Source organism: Strix aluco, chromosome 30 (assembly GCF_031877795.1).
Source record: "Strix aluco isolate bStrAlu1 chromosome 30, bStrAlu1.hap1, whole genome shotgun sequence".
Classification (NCBI taxonomy): domain Eukaryota; kingdom Metazoa; phylum Chordata; class Aves; order Strigiformes; family Strigidae; genus Strix; species Strix aluco.
The window spans coordinates 933329-952813 of NC_133960.1; the positions used below are offsets into that span (position 1 = coordinate 933329).

Here is a 19485-nt window from a genome sequence, read left to right on the forward strand (position 1 = left end):
TCCCTCCGCGTGGGGTTGGGGGGGTTTGGGGTCATTTTTTTGTTGTTTTGGGGTGGTTTTTTTTTTTTGCTTTTCCCAGTGTTTTTTGGAGGGTTTTTTGTTTGTTTAATTAATTTACAAACATCTAAAAACTACAGCACGGCACGACTGCGAACGGACAGAACTACGGGGGTGTCGGGGGTGCTCCCCAAAGGACCAGCTACACCGAAGGGAAGGGGGGGGGCGAGGAGGAGGAGGAGGAGGAGGAGATGAAGCACACGCTGCTCGATCGCTTAGAGTGGGGGGGGGGGCTGCTCGCGATGCTGGGGGGGGGCTGCCCTAAATATCGGGGGGCAGCTGGGGGCCTCCGAAGCGCTTTTGCATAGACCAACACTTCCCATCCCTTGGTGGGGACTGGCCCGGGGGGGGGGGGCACAGGCCCAGGACCCCCCTCCTGGACCCCAATTTTCTTTTTTTTTTGGGGGGGGGGTCCCGGTGTTGCATCCAGGCGCCGCTTTGTGCTTTGCAAACCGCTGGTTTTGTGCTCTGGGCTGGGAGGGGGGGGGAAAGGGGGTGCGGGGGGGGAAAAAAGGGGTGCGGGGGGGGAAAAAGGGGTGCAGGGGGGGAAAAAGGGGGTGCAGGGAGGGAAAGGGGGTGCAGGGAGCACCCTGCGGCCCCCTCCATCCACACCACTCCCCCCCCCCAGAAAGAGAAAATCCTTTAAAAACGAGTTTTAAAAAATTAATTAAATGGCAGTTTTGGGAATCCGCACCCCAAAATTAGAGGAAGGGCTGGGGCTGTGCTCAGGGGGTGGCCGCACCCTGAGCGGGGTGCTGGGCTCTGCACCCCCAAACCGCCGGGCACCCCGGGGTGCTGTGCTCAGGGAGGGGCTCTGCACCCCCAAACCGCCAGGGACCCCGGGGTGCTCTGCTCGGGGAGGGGCTCTGCACCCCCAAAATGTCGTGCGCCCCAAGGGGTCGTGTGCTTTAAGGTGGTGGCACCCTAAAAATGCCCCGAGACCCCGAGGGGTTCTGCGCCCCCCCCAAAGCGCCGTGTACCCCCCCGAGGGTTGTGCCCCCCCCCTCCCCCAAAGCGCCGTGCACCCCCAAAGGGATCCTGCACCCCAACATGCGGCGCCCACACACCCCAACGGTCCCAGCACCCCGAGGTGCTGCGCGTGCCCCGGTGCTGCGCCCCCCCCAAAGGGTCCTGCACCCCCAAAAGACCGTCCAACCCCCAAGTGCCCCCCCAAATCCTCCCTGAAGCGGGGGGGGGGGGTGTACAGATGGAGATTTGCCAACCTCCCCCCGTGCAGCGCCGGGCGCTGTCGCTCCGGGTGGGGAAACTGAGGCCGCTATGGAGCCTTCCTCCTCCTCCTCCTCCTCCTCCTCCTCCTCCTCCCCAGGCCCAGCGGGGATTTGGGGGGGGGGGAGCACAGGGCCTGTCCCCCCCCCACCCCGCAAAAGGCCGAGGTACCCCTGACCCCCCACCCTCAGCCCCCCAGGAGCGAGCAGCTATTCACAGAGGGGATGACAGCGAGAAAAGAAATGGAGGGGGGGGGGGGGGGGGGGGTTGGAGGGGGGTGTTGGGGATTTGGGGGGGGGGCTGTAGGGGTTTGGGGGGGCCAAGTGCAAATGAAAAAGATCCCGAATGCTCCAAGAAGACGTTTCACAGTGTCTAACGAGACTAATCCCCCCCCCCTCCCCGGGCTTGGGGAGGCGGGGGGAGCGCAGGGAGGGGAGCTGGGATTTTTGATTTTTTTTTTTTTTTGATTTTTTTTTTTTTTTTTGGGGGGGTTTGGGGAGGATGTTGGCTCAGGGAGATGGCGGGGGGGGGGGGTCGTCCCCTCTCCCCCAGCCCCCCCCCTCTGCTGTCACTGCAGGACTTGCCCCCGCGTTTCGGGCAGTTTGAGGGCGAGGGAGCTGCCGAGCGCCAGGGCGGCGGAGGCCAGGAGGATGGGCACGGCCTTGGTGATGCCCACGAAGGAGGTGAAGATGCTGATGCCCAGCACGGCCGCCAGCTTGCAGAGCGCGTTGAGGAACCCGAACGCCGTCGTCCTGCGGAAAAAACGGGGGCGCCCGTGGAGACGCGGGGACCCCGCGAGGCCCCTTTTGTCCCGCAGCCACCCCCCACCCACCCTGGGCGTCGCGGGCGGCGTCTGAAAAGGCCCAGGCGGCACCTGGTGATCTGCGGCCGGGGCTCGGAGCTTTGTGTCCAGCACCCGGCGCCCCACAAGTGGTACCCAGCGCCCCACAAGTGGTACCCGGCACCCAGCACCCCACAAGTGGTACCCGGCACCCAGCACCCCACAAGTGGTGCCCAGCACCCCAGAGCTGGCACCTGGCACCCCAGATCTGGCATCCGGCACCCAGTGCCCCACAACTGGCACCCAACACCTCACAACTGGCACCCAGCGCCCCACAAGTGGTACCCAGCACCCCAGAGCTGGCACCCAGCACCCAGTGCCCCACAATTGGCACCCTAGACCCCAGTTCTGGCACCCAGCACCCCACAACTGGCACCCAACACCCCAGTTCTGGCACCCAGCACCCCAGAGCTGGCACCCGGCACCCAGCGCCCCACAATTGGCACCCAACACCTCACAACTGGCACCCAGCACCCCACAAGGAGCACCCAACACCCTACAGCTGGCACCCAACACTCCAGCACCCCACAACTGGCACCCAGCACCCAAAACCTTGCACTCAGCACCTAAGACCTCACCCCCAGAGCCCACATCTGGCACCCAGCACCCAAACCTTGCACTCAGCACCCAAGACCTCACCCCCAGGACCCACATCTGGCACCCAGCACCCAAACCTTGCACTCAGCACCCAAGACCTCACCCCCAGAGCCCACATCTGGCACCCAGCACCCAAGACCTCACCCCAGAGCCCACATCTGGCACTCAGCACCCAAACCTTGCACTCAGCACCCAAGACCTCACCCCCAGGACCCACATCTGGCACCCAGCACCCAAACCTTGCACTCAGCACCCAAGACCTCACCCCCAGAGCCCACATCTGGCACCCAGCACCCAAGACCTCACCCCCAGAGCCCACATCTGGCACCCAGCACCCAAGACCTCACACCTGGCAGCCTCCATCTTGCACCCAACACCCAAAACCTCCCCACTGGCACCCAAAACCTCCCCCTTGGCACCCCACGCCTTGCCCCCCCCAGCACCCTCCCGCCTCGCCCCGGCGTTGGGTGCCCCCCCCACCTTTTGTCGGAGGGGTAGAGCTCCACGGTGAGCACGTCGAGGGCGTTCCAGGAGGCGATGCTGACGCCGCCGAAGAGGCAGAGCAGCGCGATCATGGCCGACTCGCTGTTGCCGAAGGAGAGGAAGAAGCAGCTGACGCAGGACATGACGCTGGAGCCGGCTGCGGGGCGGGGAGGGGGGACACGGCGACATGTCAGGGCTGGGACGGGGGGGAGCAGCACCCCCCTCCCCACCCACCGCAGGGGACACCGAGGCCCCTCACGTTTTGGGTTGGCCGGGTCGGAGATGGCTTAGTCCCGGCTCAACGCCTCGACAAACCCAACCTTGGATGTTCCTTGAGCGTTGCCGGCGCTGGAGCATCCGCCACCTCCCTGAGCACCCTGCGCCAGCACCCACCGCCCCCCCTCAGCACCAAAACAAACCCCCCCGAGCACCCACCCAGCATGCGGAGGCGGCCGATCTTGTCCATGAGAAGGGCCGAGACGATGTTCCCGGGGAGGACGGCCAAGGTGCCCAGGAAGCTGACGAAGTAGATCATGTAGGCGTTGTTGTCGTCGCTGAAGTCCAGCTGGCAGCCCTCCTTGTTGTGCAGGAAGGTGCTGTTAATCACCTGGCTGTTAATGAACTTGTACTCGAAGAGATCTGCCGGGATGCAAAAAGGGGGGAGCAGGGGGTCACCCCCCGCCCCGGGCCTGGCGCCCGCGCGGGGACCGGCAGAGGAACAAGCTCGGGGAAACTCTTTGGGTGTTGTTATTATCAGGAGTAATTAGTGATTAGGTATCGGTGATGGGTTTAATTAACGGAGCGCGGGGGCTCGAGGGAGGATGCGGAGGGTTCGAGGGGAGGGGGTGGAAGGGTCGGCGCGGGGGAAGGGGGTGGTGGGGGGAAGGCGGTGGGGCTGTTGTGGGGGGTCGGGAGCGAGCGGCGGTGGAGACTGTGCGGGAGGTGAGTGAACGTGTGTAAAGGTCGTGTAAAGGGGACGGAGCACGTAAAGATAAATGTAGAGAAATGGGGACGGAGTTGTGTTAAATGGAACGTCGCGAGGCTTTTCGGTGACGTCTGAGAGCGGATCATGACGACGGTTGAGCAGAAGATCGGTAAATAAATATAGAAATATAGAGATAAAAATGAAAAGGCATGTGTAAAAAGAGAAATATAGAAATATATAGAATTATATATATAAATATAGAAATAAATATATTAAAATTATATAAATATGTAAATAAATATATAAATAAATATATAAATATATAAATAAATATATAAATAAATATATAAGTAAATATATAAATATATATAAAAATAAAAAAGCATATATAAAAAGATAAATATATATAAATATATAGAAGAATGTATAAATATGTAAATAAATATATAAAAATTATATAAATATATAAATAGATATATAAATAAATATATAAATATATATATAAAAATAAAAAAGCATATATAAAAAGATAAATGTATATAAATATATATAGAATAATATATATAAATATATAGATAGATATATTAAAAATTATATAAATATAGAAATAAATATATAAATAAATATATAAGTAAATATATAAATATATATAAAAAATAAAAAAGCATATATAAAAAGATAAATATATAAAAATATATAGAATAATGTATAAATATATAAATAAATATATAAAAATTATATAAATATATAAATAGATATATAAATATATATATAAATATATATATAAAAATAAAAAAGCATATATAAAAAGATAAATATATATAAATATATAGAATAATATATATAAATATATATAGATATATTAAAAATTATATAAATATAGAAATAAATATAGAAATAGATATATAAATGAATATATAAAAATAAATATATAAATGAATATATAAATAAATATATAAATATGTAAAAAGGTAAATATAAATATATAAAATATATTAAAAGGTAAGGTAAATATAAAGATATATAAATATATAAATATATAAAAGATAAATATAAATAGATAAAAATATATTAAAAGGTAAATATAAATATATAAAATATATAAAAAAGATAAAAATAAATATATAAAAATATTAAAAAAAGATATAAATATATAAAAATATATTAAACCCCCATAAATCCAGAAACAGGCTGTTCAAGGGGCGAGCAGAGGGGAGAAGGTGACGACCAAAGGCCCCACCGGGGCGAAGAGCACCGAGACCGGGACGGCAAGAACCGGCCAAAGCCCCCAAAGCCTCGTGGCGTGGGGTCCCGTCACCCCCAGAGGGGCCTTTGGCTCAGAGCCTGGGGCACCCCCCGGCTGGGGACACCCTGGGACGGGCCCCCCCGGCCCCACCTGTGTTGTAGAAGACGGTGGAGATGAAGGTGCAGTTCTTGAAGAAGGTGTTGCTGGACGTGATGTCCTCGAAGTAGCAATCCTCGAAGAGCGAGTCCTCGAACGTCACCGACTTCATCCTCAGGCCGATGAACCTGGGGACAGCCCAGCGCGTCACCCCCACCGCGCGGGGGGGCGCCCCGGCCCCCCCCCCCGGCCCCCGGACGCACTTGTCGTTGAAGTACTCGCCGCCGCGGTGGATCTGGTTCTCCAGGGTGAAGTTGAAGGTGAAGTGCCGGACCTTCTCGCGGGTGAAGAGCTTGGTGCGCGACGCGTACTCGATGTTCTGCAGGTGCTTGATCATGTCCGGGAACCAGACCGTCAGCCCGTAGTAGCTGCGGGGAGAGAGCCCAGTGCTCCCAGTCCCGGCCCAGTGCTCCCAGTCCCACCTCAGTGCTCCCAGTCCTGGCCCAGTGCTGCCCATCCCACTGCCAGTCCAATCCCAGTGCTCCCAGTCCTGGCCCAGTGCTGCCCATCCCACTGCCAGTCCAATCCCAGTGCTCCCAGTCCCACCTCAGTGCTCCCAGTCCCACCCCAATGCTCCCAGTCCCATCCCAATGCTGCCGGCCCCATCCCAGTCCCACCCCAGTGCTGCCAGCCCCATCCCAGTCCCATCCCAGTGCTGCCAGCCCCATCCCAGTCCCATCCCAGTGCTGCCCATCCCATCCCAGTTCTGTCAGCCCCATCCCAGTCCTATCCCAGTGCTTCCAGCTCCATCCCAGTCCCATCCCAGTGCTGCCCATCCCATCCCAGTGCTGCCAGCCCCATCCCAGTCCCATCCCAGTGCTGCCCATCCCATCCCAGTCCCATCCCAGTGCTGCCCATCCCATCCCAGTGCTGCCAGCCCCATCCCAGTACTGCCAGCTCCATCCCAGTCCCATCCCAGTGCTGCCAGCCCCATCCCAGTACTGCCAGCTCCATCCCAGTCCCATCCCAGTGCTGCCCATCCCATCCCAGTTCTGCCAGCCCCATCCCAGTACTGCCAGCCCCATCCCAGTCCCATCCCAGTGCTGCCCATCCCATCCCAGTTCTGCCAGCCCCATCCCAGTGCTGCCAGCTCCATCCCAGTCCCATCCCAGTTCTGTCAGCCCCATCCCAGTGCTGCCAGCCCCATCCCAGTACTGCCAGCCCCATCCCAGTCCCATCCCAGTGCTGCCCATCCCATCCCAGTTCTGTCAGCCCCATCCCAGTACTGCCAGCTCCATCCCAGTACTGCCAGCTCCATCCCAGTCCCATCCCAGTGCTGCCAGCTCCATCCCAGTCCCATCCCAGTGCTGCCCACGCCGTGGGCTGACGGCCCCCCTGGGTGCCCCCCACCCTCCCCAGGGCTGTTCCCAGCCCCACCTGAAGGACATGGTGAACCACACGGCCATCATCATCAGCGTGACGCGGCGGTACTCGGGTGCGAAGCACTGCTGGAAATTGCTCCAGACCTACGGGGGGAGGTGGGGGGGGGACACGAGAGGTGACAAAGGGACACGGCGGGGGGCGGGGGGGCAGCAGGTCCATGCCAGGGCAGGATCCGGCCTCACCTGCTGCGAGAGGTTGAGGAACCGGACGAGCCAACGCCGGTACCACGTGCCGGTGTCCGACTGGATCTCGATGAGTTCGTCCTCCCGCTTGATGGTCTTGATGTGGGTGACCTGCGGGGGGGCGGGGAGGGGGGGGACACACACAACAGTCTGGGGACCCTGGGAAGCACCAGCCTCGGCCAAGGCTCCCGGGTGAGACCCCGGCCCCACCTCGTGCCTCAGTTTCCCCACTTAAAGCTGGGCTGACCCCCTCCGGGTGGTGTTTCTCCCAGAGGTGGGAATTTGCAGCCCCCTGCTCGCCCAGGAGCCCCACCCCGGGGGCTGTGGGGGGCCTGGGGGCTCCCCCTGGGGTGGGGGGACCTTACCGAGAAGACCCTCTCGGGGTGGCCCTTGGCTCTCATGTTGGTGTCGTGGACCTGCTTCAGCACCATCCAGGCCTCGTCGTGTTTGCCGTTCTGCAAGGCAGAGCCCGGGGTCACCGCGGGACCGATCCTGCCCCCCGAGTCCCACCTGGGGGGGCCCTGCCCAGCTCCCCCCTCACCTCCATCACCCCCTCGGGGTTCCTGCTTGGGTCCTGCCACCCCCTTGGGGGTCCCTGTGTGGGGTTCCCCCATCTCCATCACCCACTCGGGGTCCCACCATGCACCTGGGGGGTCCCTGGGGTCTCATCACCCACCTGGGGGGTCCCTACCAGGGTCCCCCCATCTCCATCACCCCCTCAGGGTCCTTTCTTGGGTCCCATCACCCTCTTGGGGGGTCCCTACCCATTTCCCCCCATCTCCACCACCCACTCAGGGTCCCTGCCTGGGTTCCCCCCATCCCACCACTCGCTCAGGGGGTTCCCTGTGTCCCCCCCAGCCTCCCCCAGCAGGATAAGGCCCTATGACCCCCCCCCCCCAGGTCCCCCCTCACCTCCAGGAAGAAGCGGGGGCTCTCGGGCATGGTGGTGAGCGCCCCGATGGCGAAGACCGAGGGGAAGGCGCACACCAGGACGAAGACCCTCCAGCTGTGGAACTGGTAGGCTGAGCCCATCTGAAAACTCCAGCCTACGGAGACGGGACAGGGGTGATGGTGCTGAGACCCCCCCCCAAACTCACCGCACCCTCCGGAACCGGGAGGCTCTTACCGTAGTGGGGGATGATGGCCCAGGCCATGGCGGAGGCGTAGATGCCCCCGATCATCCAGAACATGCAGAGCCAGCTCAGGTGCTCCCCCCGCTTCTCCTGCGCCAGGAATTCCGAGAAGTAGGAGAAGACGATGGGGATGGAGCCGCCGATGCTGCGGGATGGAGGAAAAACCACCGTCACCCCCCTCCCCGTCACCCCCATGGCCGCAAACGGAGGGGGGACTCCGGCACGGCGAGGGAGCGGGAAGGAGCTCGGCCCCTTCGACGTGGGGGTGCCGTGCCCCCCCCCTTACCCCACACCCGAGAGGAGGCGGCAGAAGAGGAAGGTGCCGTAGCCTTGGACGAAGGAGGAGAAGAAGGCGAAGACGCTGTTGACGGAGAGGGAGATGAGGAGGCACTGCCTTCGGCCCAGGCGGTCGGCCAGCCCGCCCCACAGGAACGCGCCCACCATCATGCCCAGGTACACGATGAGCCCTGGGTGGGGGGGACACGGGGGGGGGGACAGACAGACACACAGACACGGTGATGTCAGTCCTGGGGGACCCAGGGACCCGCACCCCAAAGCACCCCCCTGCATCGAGCTGAGCACAGCCCGGGGACCCCCCCGGGGGGGGGGTGTGACCCCCATGTATGCGACAGATATCGGGGTTGTCCCCTCCGTCCTGCTCGGGGACCATGAGGGGGGCGGGGGGGCAGAAATACCCCCAGGACCCCCCATACCCTCCACATCCAGCCCCTATTCCTGCTTCAAGTTTACCAGGTCTCAGAAAAGGGGGGGCACCTGCAATGGGGGGGGGGGGTCGGGCTGCAGTGAGCGCCCCGGAGAAGGGGGGAGCGCGCCGCAGTGCGGCCGCCGCAGCCGCCCGCAGCCCCCCCAGACCTGCTCTCAGCATCCCCTTATCAGCCCCGGGGCAGGAGGGATGGGGGGGCTCTGCCTCAGCCCCCCCCCGCGTCGCCGTGCCTGGCTGCAGCAGGGAGATAAGCCGGGGGGGGGCTGCGGGGCCAGGGGGGGCTGCAAATCCCGGCCTGACTGTGCCACAGCGTTCACCGCCCCCCCCCGGCCCCCCTCTCCCCATTGCTCAGGTGGGGACCAGTGTGGGACTGGGAGGAGGAGGAGGAGGATGCTGGGAGCCCTATGCCCGGGGGGGGGGTTCCCATCATACACCACCCCCCCCCCGTGTCCCCCCTTGTCCCCACATCTCGCTCTGCATCTCCACGCCCCCCCACATCCCCATGTCCCCCCATGTCTTGTGTCTATCCCCCAACTTGTGGGGTCCCCCCACCCCTCTGTCTCTCCACACCCCCTGGGTCGTGCCCCCTGTGTCGTCCTCTGTGCCCTGTACCCCCATTTCTCCTCGTGTCCCTCCACAGCTGTCCCCCCCGTTGCCTGTGTCCCCCCGTACCCCAAGTGTCCCTCTATATCCCCATCTCCTCGTGTCACCCCATATCCCCCATCTGCTTATGTCCCCCAGACCCGTGTCCCCCCGTGTCCTCCATATCCCCAATGTCCTCCCACGTCCCCACTTGCTCGTGTCTCCCCACATCTCCAAGCGTCCCCCTGTCCCTCATGTCCCCCCATACCCCCCATCTGCTCATGTCACCCCACATCCCCTGTCCACTCACGTTCCTCACACTCGTGTCCCTCTGCATCCTTCCATATCCCCACCTGCTCATGTCCCCCATGTCCCCCCATATCCCCACCTGCTTGTGTCCCCCATATCCTCTCTGTCCCCCCACATCCCCACCTGCTCGTGTCCCCCATGTCCCCCCCACATCCTCACCTGCTCATGTCCCCCATATCCCGATGTCCTTCCACGTCCCCACCTGCCCATCTCTCCCCACATCTCCCCATGTCCCCCCACCCCTCATGCCCCCCCCATATCCTACTTGTCCCTCCACATCCCCATCCGCTTGCATCCCCCCATATCCCTCCCCGTCTCCCCTCTGCCAGTACCCCCCACATCCCCCCACGGGTCCCTCCCCACCCCTCTGCCTGCCCCCCGTGCCCCCCCGTCCCCTCCTCACCCAGCATGCCCTTGTTGGAGTCGGAGAGGCACATGTCCTTCTCCGCGCTGGGCAGGACAAAGCCCACCACGAAGACCTCCACGCCGTCGGCCATGAGGGCCAGTCCCAGGACGAAGTAGAGGGTCCACTGGAAGCGGCCGTGGCCGCACTCCTGCAGGATGAGCTCGTACTGCTGCGCCAGCTCCTCCTTGTCCTTCCGCCGCTGGCCCTCGCTGTCGTCGAAGGCGCCGACGGCCACCTCGGCCCCCAACCGCTCCCCGGTTTTCAGCGAGTCGTGCCGGGGGATACCCTGGTACTCGCCCTCGTAGATCTCGTCTTCCTCATCGTGGCCCTCGGTGGCGTCGCTGGAAGCCCCTTCCTCTTCGTTGGCTCCCTCGCCCCCCCGGTAGTAGCCGTCCTGAGGCGCGTAATCTTCATCATCCTCCTCTTCCTCGAAGCGGGAGTAGGAGCGCTTGGTGTACTCGTCCTGCATGCGGTCCATGCCCTTGCTCACCTTCTTGGCCGCGTGTTTCTTCACCTCCTTGGCGATGTCCTTGGCGCCGCGGATAAACGCCGTCCGGTCTCGGAAACTCTCATCCATGGTGCCGGTGGGATCGGCCGGGACACCGGGACGGAGCTGAGGAAGGGGGGGGTGTGTGTGGGGGGGGTGTCTCTGCGTCGGGGGCTTCACGCCCGGCGGCCGTGGTGGGATGCGGGGAGACGGGCGGCGGCGCTACCCATCCGCGTGGCACCGGCTGCGAGGGGACGCGGGGGGGACCCCGGACGCCGGCCCGGACCTGAGGAGTCCGGACACAAGCAGGAGCCGTTTTAGGGTGCGAACGGCCCCGCGTCCCACCTCACCCCGGGGTTTGCTCCGCTCCCAGCTCCCCCCACCAGCACCCGCGGCATTTTTTCCCCCCATCTCGGATGGAAACGGGAGGATTTGGGGCACCCCCACCCCACAGCGCCCGGGCGCAGCGAGCCCAGCTCAGGCCCTCAGCGGGGACGGGATGGGGACAGCTCCGGGGGGGCCCTGCCAGCCCCCCCATGCTCAGGTGCCCTCTCCCCTCGCTCGGAGGCTCCAAGCTCCCACATTTCAGCGGGATTTAGACACCCATTGAGCCGGGGGCGGGATCCAAGGTGGATTCTCCAGTGTCTAGTAACCCAGCACTGCCTTGATAAATTATAATAATTAATAAATAATAAAAATTATTATTAATAATAATAAATAAACACATGGGCAGGGGGGAGTGTGACACCCCCCGGGTGCGATATGGCGAGGGGGAGGATGGATCCACACGGACAAACGAGACAACCTGAAACACGAGGGGGTTGGCCCATGTCTCTCCCCACTGCGAGGCCACCAGCCCCGTGTGCCCACCCGGGGACCCCACTGGCCCTCGGGGATGGGGCAGAGGGGGGTTCCCGAGCCCGGAGCTCTGCAGGGCCGCGATGGCCCCCAGCATGGACCCACCACCCCAGCAGAGACGGATGCCAGCAGGGAGCAGGAGGGTCCCACAGCCCCTCCATTCCCCAGGCCATGGGGACCCCCCCTGTGGCCACCGATGCCCCCCCCCAGCCCATTGAGGGAAAAGGCGCCGCCATCCTCTCAATGGGGCCGGGCCAGGGACCAATGAGCTCCAGGGGGCGTGGCCACCCCACCGGTATCAATGGGGCCGCGGAGGCACGGCCCAGCTGTTCAGCCAATGAGCTTCAGGGGGCGTGGCCACACAGCTGCATTTCCCCCCCCCCCCCCAAGCTCAGGGTAGGGGGTGACAGCGCTGGGGTCAGGCCCTGGGGGACAGGGTGACCCCAAGGGTGTGGGGGGGTCCCTGATGCCAGCGTGAGCCAGGGGACCCCTCCGCCGCCCGTCGCCAGTGGAGAGGGGGGAACCCACCACAGCCCCCCCGGGGTGGGCTGCAGCCCGGATCGGGCCCCTCCGCGTCCATCTCCACGAGGGACAGAAGAGCCGGGGGGGACAACAGGGACATCGCTTCCCTCCCCCAGTTGCCAAGTGGCCACCAACCACCAGGCCTGGACCGGAGACCCCCCAATTCCTCGGGAGCCACACGGACAGCACCGGAGGGACGGCGAGGGGACCCCAAGGGCACAGGGGTGCCCCAAAACCTTCCCGCCCCTCGGAGGGGTCCCGGCTCCGATCCTGGCACGGGGGGCTAAGGGGGGGGTGGGCAGGGCCCATGTGTGCCGGGCCCTGCTCCCCGCGGAGGCTTCCAGAAGGGATCCGGCCACAGGCTGTGTTGGGTGAGAGACACCGGTGCAACCTGAACCACAGCACCCGTGGGTGCTGGGGGCCCCCTGAGCACCCCCAGGGTCTGGTGTCTGGGGAGGAGAGGGGGTGTCCGGATACATCCCAGAGGCTCTAATCTGTGGGTGGCATCTCCCTGTCCCCACACCCCTCCCCATCTTCCCCAGCCCAGTGTCCCCCCCAAAGGCCAAGGGCAGGCAGCGTACCCCCCCCACCCCGAGCCTTGCAGAGCCCAGCTCAGCTCATGACAGGAATGGACCCGCAGGCACAGGCGCTGCTGACCCAGCCGTGGGGGCCAGGGCGACTCCCCCCCCCCCCCCCCTAAAAAAAAAAGGTTATTTTTATCTCAGGCGGGGACGGCGAGGCAGGAGTTGAGCCGCAGGGAGAGGGACGCAGCTGCCACCGTGTCCCCCCTCCCCGAGCGAGGGGACAGGCCGTGGTGGGGACGCTAAAATTAGCCCTTCCAAAAAAGCCGGGGGCTGCGGGCAGCGCTCCCCCCGGGGTGGGAGCCCACACGGGCTCTGCGCAGCCGGGCATGGCCGCGGGGCCGGTGCTGCGGCACATCACGGCCCCCCCCAGTTTCTGACTGAAGCCGGGCAGGTGCTTTTAACCAGCGTCAAATCGCTAATTCACCCCCTGCGCTCTCCTCCCCGGGACGGCTGGGAGGGACCCCAGCCCCGTGCTCATCCCGGGGGGCCCCCGGGCCCTTCCTTGGGCCAAACCCCGCTGGCACCCGAGGCCGCGGGAAGGAGCCGATTCACGGCCAAGGTCATTTTGCTCCAGCCGGGCTGGCGGCTCCCTGCGGTGCCTCCCAATGCGGCCGCGCCGCGGGGCGCGTTCTATGGACCGTGACGTAGGGGGAAGTGGCCAAAGGAAGAGGGGAGCAGAGAGAGGCCAAATACCTGCTGAGGAAGAAGATGGGCCGGGGAGCAAGGTCACAGCTCCGCTCTGGTGCCAGAGGCTGCTCGGCACGAGCCGGGGAGCCTCGCGTGGCCGAGCCAACGCCGCGCGTCACCCGTGGACGCTTTGGAGAGCAGGGGTTTGATTTCCCGGGGAAGGCAGGAATCACACCGACCACAGCCACCCCGTACGCAAAACCCACGGCGGGGAGGGGGGTGGTGGTGCCCCCAAAAATGCTCTTCTGGTTGCGAAACCACACCGCCGGCCCTGCCAGCCCCGTCCTGGCGTTAGCCGGAGCAGCCACCGCCAGCCCTAGACAAGGTTATCGGCCTCCAGACCCGTCTCCTCCGACCGGAGCCAGCGATCGACGCAGCCCTGTCTCGCCGTGCACCCCAAAACCCCCCCCAGAGATCCCGTGTTAGCGCTCGCCTGGGTCTGTGTGTCGTCCTCCCCCCCCGCCCCCCCTACCCTGCAGCCCCCAGCCTTTTGGCATTCTGGCAAGAACATGGCGACATGGAGAAGAGTTTTAAATCGCCTGTGTCCAAGGTCATCATCCAACACCCCCCCCCTTGCCACCCCCCGGAGAGCTGCGGCGCTCCCCCTCCCCAAAACCCGCCGGTACGGCCACGATAAATAACCATCCCCGTGCTGAAATCCCAATCCCCCTCGGCAGAGCTTCCCCGGCCGTACGACGGCGCGGGAGGGATGACAAGAGGCTCTTAAACACGCACGTAAAAAGACAGAGCAAGGCTAGAGGCAAGGTTTTCCAGGACAAAATGGCCACACCAAGTGGAAAGGAGAAGCCGAACCCCTCATCCATCAGCCGGCGGCTCCGAGGATGCTAATTAAAAGCAGCGGGGAGAGGAGGGGGATCTGCCTTATAAAAAGGCGTTTTTCTCTCCTTACCTGTTTCAGCCCTCGCTGCGCTCCGGCCCTCCCTTCGGCGTCTGCCTCCCGCGCCGCGAGGAAGAACCGCTCCGGCAGGGACACGGCGAGAAAACAGCTCCCGGGTACCAGACCCAGCGTTAACGCCGCAGCCTCCGACACACACGCTGAGCACTGGGAGAGTCCATTGCAACAGCCCAGCGAAGGGAGGTGGCGAGGAGGGGGGGCTGTGCGACAGCGAACGGCGAGCCGGGGAAGGCGGAGGGGGGGGCACCGCTAGGAGGATGGGGGGGGCTCACCCCTCGCTTTTCCTTAGTAACGAAGCCAAAGAGATGAGGAGGGAGGGGGGGTGATGCCGCCCCCGGGCTGCCCACGCTGGCGGGGAGCTCCCTCAGGAGTGGGGGTTCCCGTGGCGGAGCCGCTGGGTTGAAGCTGTTTTGGTGATGGTTAACGGAGGGTGTGGGGGGGGGGGTGTACAAATCACCAGTCCCCCCACCACCACCCCGGTTTCCCTCCCCGGGGATTTGGCGGCGTTTTAGACCCTCTCTGACAAGCTCCTGCCGCCCACTGCAGCCGCAGGCAGCGCAGCGGATGGAAACGCAACCCGGCAAATCTGAGTCACGGCCTCCTCGGGGGTGAATTTTGATTTCTTCGGATCGAATCGTCTCCGCCTGGGCTGGCCAGACCCGGCCCCTCTGTTGTGACAGAGCACAAACGCCTCCGACATCTTTTTTTTTTGGGGGGGTGCAAGGAGGAGCGCAGTTATGGCCAGGAGGCAAACCAAGGTCCGGGCTACCCAAACCCGACCCCATTTTGCCACCGTCAGCGGGAAATCAGGAGCCCGAGTGCTCCAGTTCCCTCCCTGGGGACGTGGGGTGCGGAGCTGGGGTGTGGGGGGGGCTCCCCACGCTGAGCAGGGCTGGGAGCACTCGCACAAGCGGGACCATCCCACGTGCAATGAGTTGAGGCGGTCTCAGCTGCCCGGGCGTTAGCCCCGAAGCCGCGCGATGCAGCGGCAGGGTCAGGGTCAAGGCCAGGCTTCCCCAGGCACAGAATTCTGTGAAAATCAGAAATCGGGCACAAACCAGACCCCAGTGGGACACCATCCTTTAATGGCAGGAGGAGGAAGAAAGAGTGTTCGAGGCCCAAACCAGCCCAGCCTGGCACACGAACAGCAAGGCAGCAGGACCTCAGACCAGTCCACACCAGTGGTACCAGCACAGGGAGGGATTTAGGAAACTGGAAGCAGAGAAATAATGGTGATATTGCTGGAAATGACCCCAAAAGGGGAATGTAGGCAAGCTACTGAGGTGGGACAGGCCTGTGGGAGAGCTGCAAAGCTGACCCCGGCTCTCCCCTGAGTGGGTGGCTGCAGTCGGGGCTGGGCGCCCGCTCTGACAGCGTCACATCCCAGCTAATCCCGCGCCTAATAAGGCCCGGTGCAGAGCTTCACTGAGCTGGGCCTGGCTGGCGAGCGGCGCTTCCTCGTCAAGTTCTGACTCATGCGTCGGGGCAAATCTCCGCAACTCCCCTCCCTTCTGCGACCGAGCACCCCCCCCCCAGCTCGCACGCGGCCCCGAGGCTTTAAGGGGTTTAACCAGAGGAAAAGGCGGCGCAGCAGGGACCGAGCAACGGCGCAATCCTGCCCTGAGGGCCACAACTCACGTCACATTTGCCAGGGCCTAAACACCAGGGGCAACGGGGTAAAACCAGGGGTGGGTCGGCCCACGGCCAGGAGATCGGCTGCTCCGGGGGGGTCCCGGTGGCTTCCCTGGGCACAGAGCGCAGAAATGCCACCGTGGGGCTCGCAAAGTGGTCACGGCAAGCTGCAGGTCCCCTCTGTTCCCGCAAGCACGCGTCCCCCCCATCCCCAAATCAACCCGTTCCAGCCGTCCAAGCTGGGTTCTCCCCAAATTTCTGCCTGCAAACGATCGGGAGGGGGTTACTGATCTCGTCACTCCCTCCCCAGCCTGTCAGGACCACGGGTATTCCCCACCCTCAGAGCCCACTGATGGGAGCTCCTCTTCTCTTCTCTAATCTATTTTATTTTGGTTTTGCTATTAAAAATAGAAGTTGTTCCCTCGCTGCGCACACATAGCGCAGAGGCTTTTGGAAGTCTGCACCAGACAGGCTAAGGTTGCTGCGGAATTAAATCCAAAGCTGTTCAGCAAACGGCACCAAATTACAGGCTACGACTGTCCTGGGGCCGGAGCTCCTGCGGAGACGGGAGCATTTTACTTTGGTTTTCTCCAAAAAAGATGCACCCAGGGAGCAGGCGGAAGGCGGGACTGGGGGAGCGGATGCTGCTGCTGAGCGCAGCCCCAGTGCGGATTAAGACGCTGGGGTGAAGGAGGAGGCACCACGTTCCCACTTCTACGTCTCACCGCGAGCTCCGGGCTCGCTCAGGGGGGTCCGACACTGGCTGGGGTGGGAGAAGGGGGGTTTGGGGGTCTCGGTCTCTCAGCAGCAGCTTTACACAGCTCAGAGGGCTGCGTGCTTCCCACGCAGCCGGCGCTCGCCCACGCGAGCTAACAAGGTCACCCAACATCGCAACGAGTCCGCAGAGACCGAGACATCTCCCTCCTGACACGTGTTTAGACCCGATCGATGGATGGCAAGCAGCCTCTCCCCCCTTGGCGTTATTATTTCCACTCCAGGAATCCTTTCAATTGCTGGAGCTATCGTGGATTTTTTCATAGGAAGGTTTGGCTTCGCTCAAACCTTGGCACCGGAATCTTCCGCCGTCTGCTGGCCAGCCCAGCATCGAGACCGACGCCCCACGTAACGTCCACACGCCCGAAAACAGGGTCCAGCTCGCTCCCCACCCACCTCAAACGAAACCCCGCAGCGCAGCTGCTGCTTTAAGACTCGTTCAGCTTCAGAGAGGCTTTTCTCTGCCGCGTTCTCTACACCCATCAGCTGCAACAAGGGATTGAAATATCTACCTCAGTCACACCTAACAACAGGTGAGAAAGGCGAACCGCACAGGCACAGCGGCACAAGCTCTAGGTGGGCTTTAAAACACACTCCCCTCTTAAGAAAAACACCAACAGCCCAGCTGCTCTCTGCTCAGGAGCAGCCAGCCGAGCCCTTCGCAGCTTCGGGCCTCTTAACCGGCAACGATTTACTGCTCATTTAAACCTGAGCCCAGTTTTCTCCTCCCGCTTCAGCTCTGCTCCTTCGAGCAGCCGCTGCGAAGCCACTTTTTATTTTCCTCCCAGCCCAGGTGGAGGAACCGGAGCCCAACAGTGCCGTGACCTCACTTCATCCACCAGCCACAGCCAGTACAGCGAGGATCCTGCTCCCCCACCTCCTCGCTACCCGCAGCGAGACAACGATGTTTGCGTTGGGCTCTGTCCGTAATTTCACCGTCAGAGCAGCGTGCGGTGGAGCGGCTCCAGGCTGGCCACAATCCAGTGGTAATTGCCAGGCACGTTCCTCGGAGGGAGACTGAACCGATGTGATTGTGCCGGGCTCTGGAGCAGCTCAGGCCAGAGACAGCCGAGGCCCGTGGGCGGTTTAATGAAATCACACGAGGTTCAGCGAGCACCCCGGTGCCTCCAGGTCTGCTGGAGAACCCTGCGCAAGTTCTGTTTCCTCCTCTGGACTTAAGTGTCCCCTGTATAAACTTGGGAACCTTCACGGCAGCTCAGCAGCTGGGGTTAAAGTTGGGCTGAGCACAACAACGCCCCCCCTCAGTCGGTGCTCAGCCTAGTCAGGACCAACCCCCCACAACCACTTAGACCTAGGAGCAGTCCTGGAAACTGCTGGCAACACAGCGAGCCCCAAATCTCCTCTAATAGTCCTGAAGTGTCCCCAAAAAGCCTGGATTTGGGCAAGGATGGCTACTCAAGGACCAGCAGGAGACCTCATCAGTGGTAAAAGCAAAACACAGCCCAGCCGTTACTCTTCTGTCTCCGATAACGGAGGATCCCGGAGCAGCTGAAGTAAGCGCGGAGCTCTTCCAGTTCATCTCACGGATCCTTCAGCAGCCACTCAACGTGCCAAAGGCAACGTAAGCAGCGAAGAAATAAAGCTCATAGATCAGCTCTGCTATCTCCCCAACCTTCCACCATCTGAATTTGTCCAGATCTCACTTACCGAACCGCCCCGCGACGCTGAAAAGAGAAGCACGGCACCATTCCTCCTCTCTGGTCCGCAAGGGTGAACAGATTGGAGCTAAAGGTCAGTTTTAGCCCTAGGATGTTAAAATAGAACAGAAATAAACCAGCAAAGAGTAAAATCAAGGCTGAGAGCAAGGCGGCTTCTCTGTAGAGCACTGAAGGGCCACGGCAGCCTTCCAAGAGGAGTCACAACCAAACTAAGCACAACAGTCCCCACTCACCCCCCCCATAAAGCCACAGAACTACCCCGGGGTGGCCAAATATCTGGAAACGCTTCGATTTTTTTGGTCTTTAAATCACCTGGATTTAAAGCTTCGTCCGTAGAAAGCCAACACCTCTCTCCCCACCTCCAACTCTTCTGCCTCCCCGAAGGAGCTCTGCGGGGAGCAAAGCCCCCTCCCTGCTCACACCTTCCAGCTGCCACGGAAGGCGTCAAACTCTCCAGCCACAGGCTCCGCTTTTACACTTCCCCAATTAACGGTCTCGCCGGCGCCGAGACGCTGAACTCATTTGAGGAGAGACAGGATGGTTCTGGGGACTCAGCGCGGAGACAACACGCAGATCACATCTGCTCCACCTCCTCTCCCAGTTGGACAGCTTCACCCTCATTTTATTGCCCCCCACCCCGCCCCGTTAACAATATCCCCACAATCTCAGCTATAACGTGGCTGCGAGCGTCAGGATCTGAGATCTCACTTCCAAAGAAATTCCCTGTGTAGAGAGGGACGAGGCAGGGACTCAGGAGAGCAGGTTTCACTCCCAAATTACTCCTCCAAACATCCTGCCCAGTTATTTGGGCTCTGTGGGACAACAGCATCCAAGGATGCGACGGATTTTAAGCCTCGATCGTACATTTTCTTCACCGCAGGCGTAAGGGATTACACGGAGCCCCTCAGCCACCAACAAACAGCCCGGCCAAAGCGAGAGACCGGGCGCATCGACCCTCGTTCAGTGCCTCACCGAGAGGGATACGCGGCTTTGGTACCAGCAGAGCTTTCACGTGCTGACAAAATCCACCGCAGGCGTCCCTGCGCGAGGCGAGAGCGGTCGGCAGCTCGATCACAAACAGGCAGAGCCACGTCC

The 19485-nt window shown here is 61.0% G+C and overlaps 1 protein-coding gene across 3 annotated transcripts; it reads right to left on the reverse strand.

Moving 5' to 3' along the window:
- Positions 1-1568: 1568 nt before the first annotated feature.
- Positions 1569-19425, reverse strand: SV2A (synaptic vesicle glycoprotein 2A). Of its 3 annotated transcripts, XM_074809182.1 has the most exons (14): positions 19363-19425; positions 18380-18476; positions 10249-11024; positions 8517-8697; positions 8224-8375; positions 8010-8143; positions 7463-7552; positions 7098-7208; positions 6910-6998; positions 5736-5900; positions 5527-5660; positions 3641-3844; positions 3203-3362; positions 1569-2036 (listed from the first exon to the last, which is right to left on the reverse strand). In XM_074809182.1, the coding sequence occupies exons 3-14, from the start codon at positions 10826-10828 to the stop codon at positions 1853-1855; spliced, it is 2184 nt and encodes a 727-aa protein (XP_074665283.1). In that variant the 5' UTR covers positions 10829-11024; positions 18380-18476; positions 19363-19425; the 3' UTR covers positions 1569-1852. The 3 variants fall into 3 exon arrangements, with proteins under 3 accessions (XP_074665283.1, XP_074665284.1, XP_074665282.1); XM_074809183.1 differs by lacking the exons at positions 18380-18476; positions 19363-19425 and adding an exon at positions 14300-14848 and having other exon boundaries at positions 10249-10864; XM_074809181.1 differs by lacking the exons at positions 18380-18476; positions 19363-19425 and adding an exon at positions 14300-14848.
- Between the last annotated feature and the right edge of the window lie 60 nt (positions 19426-19485).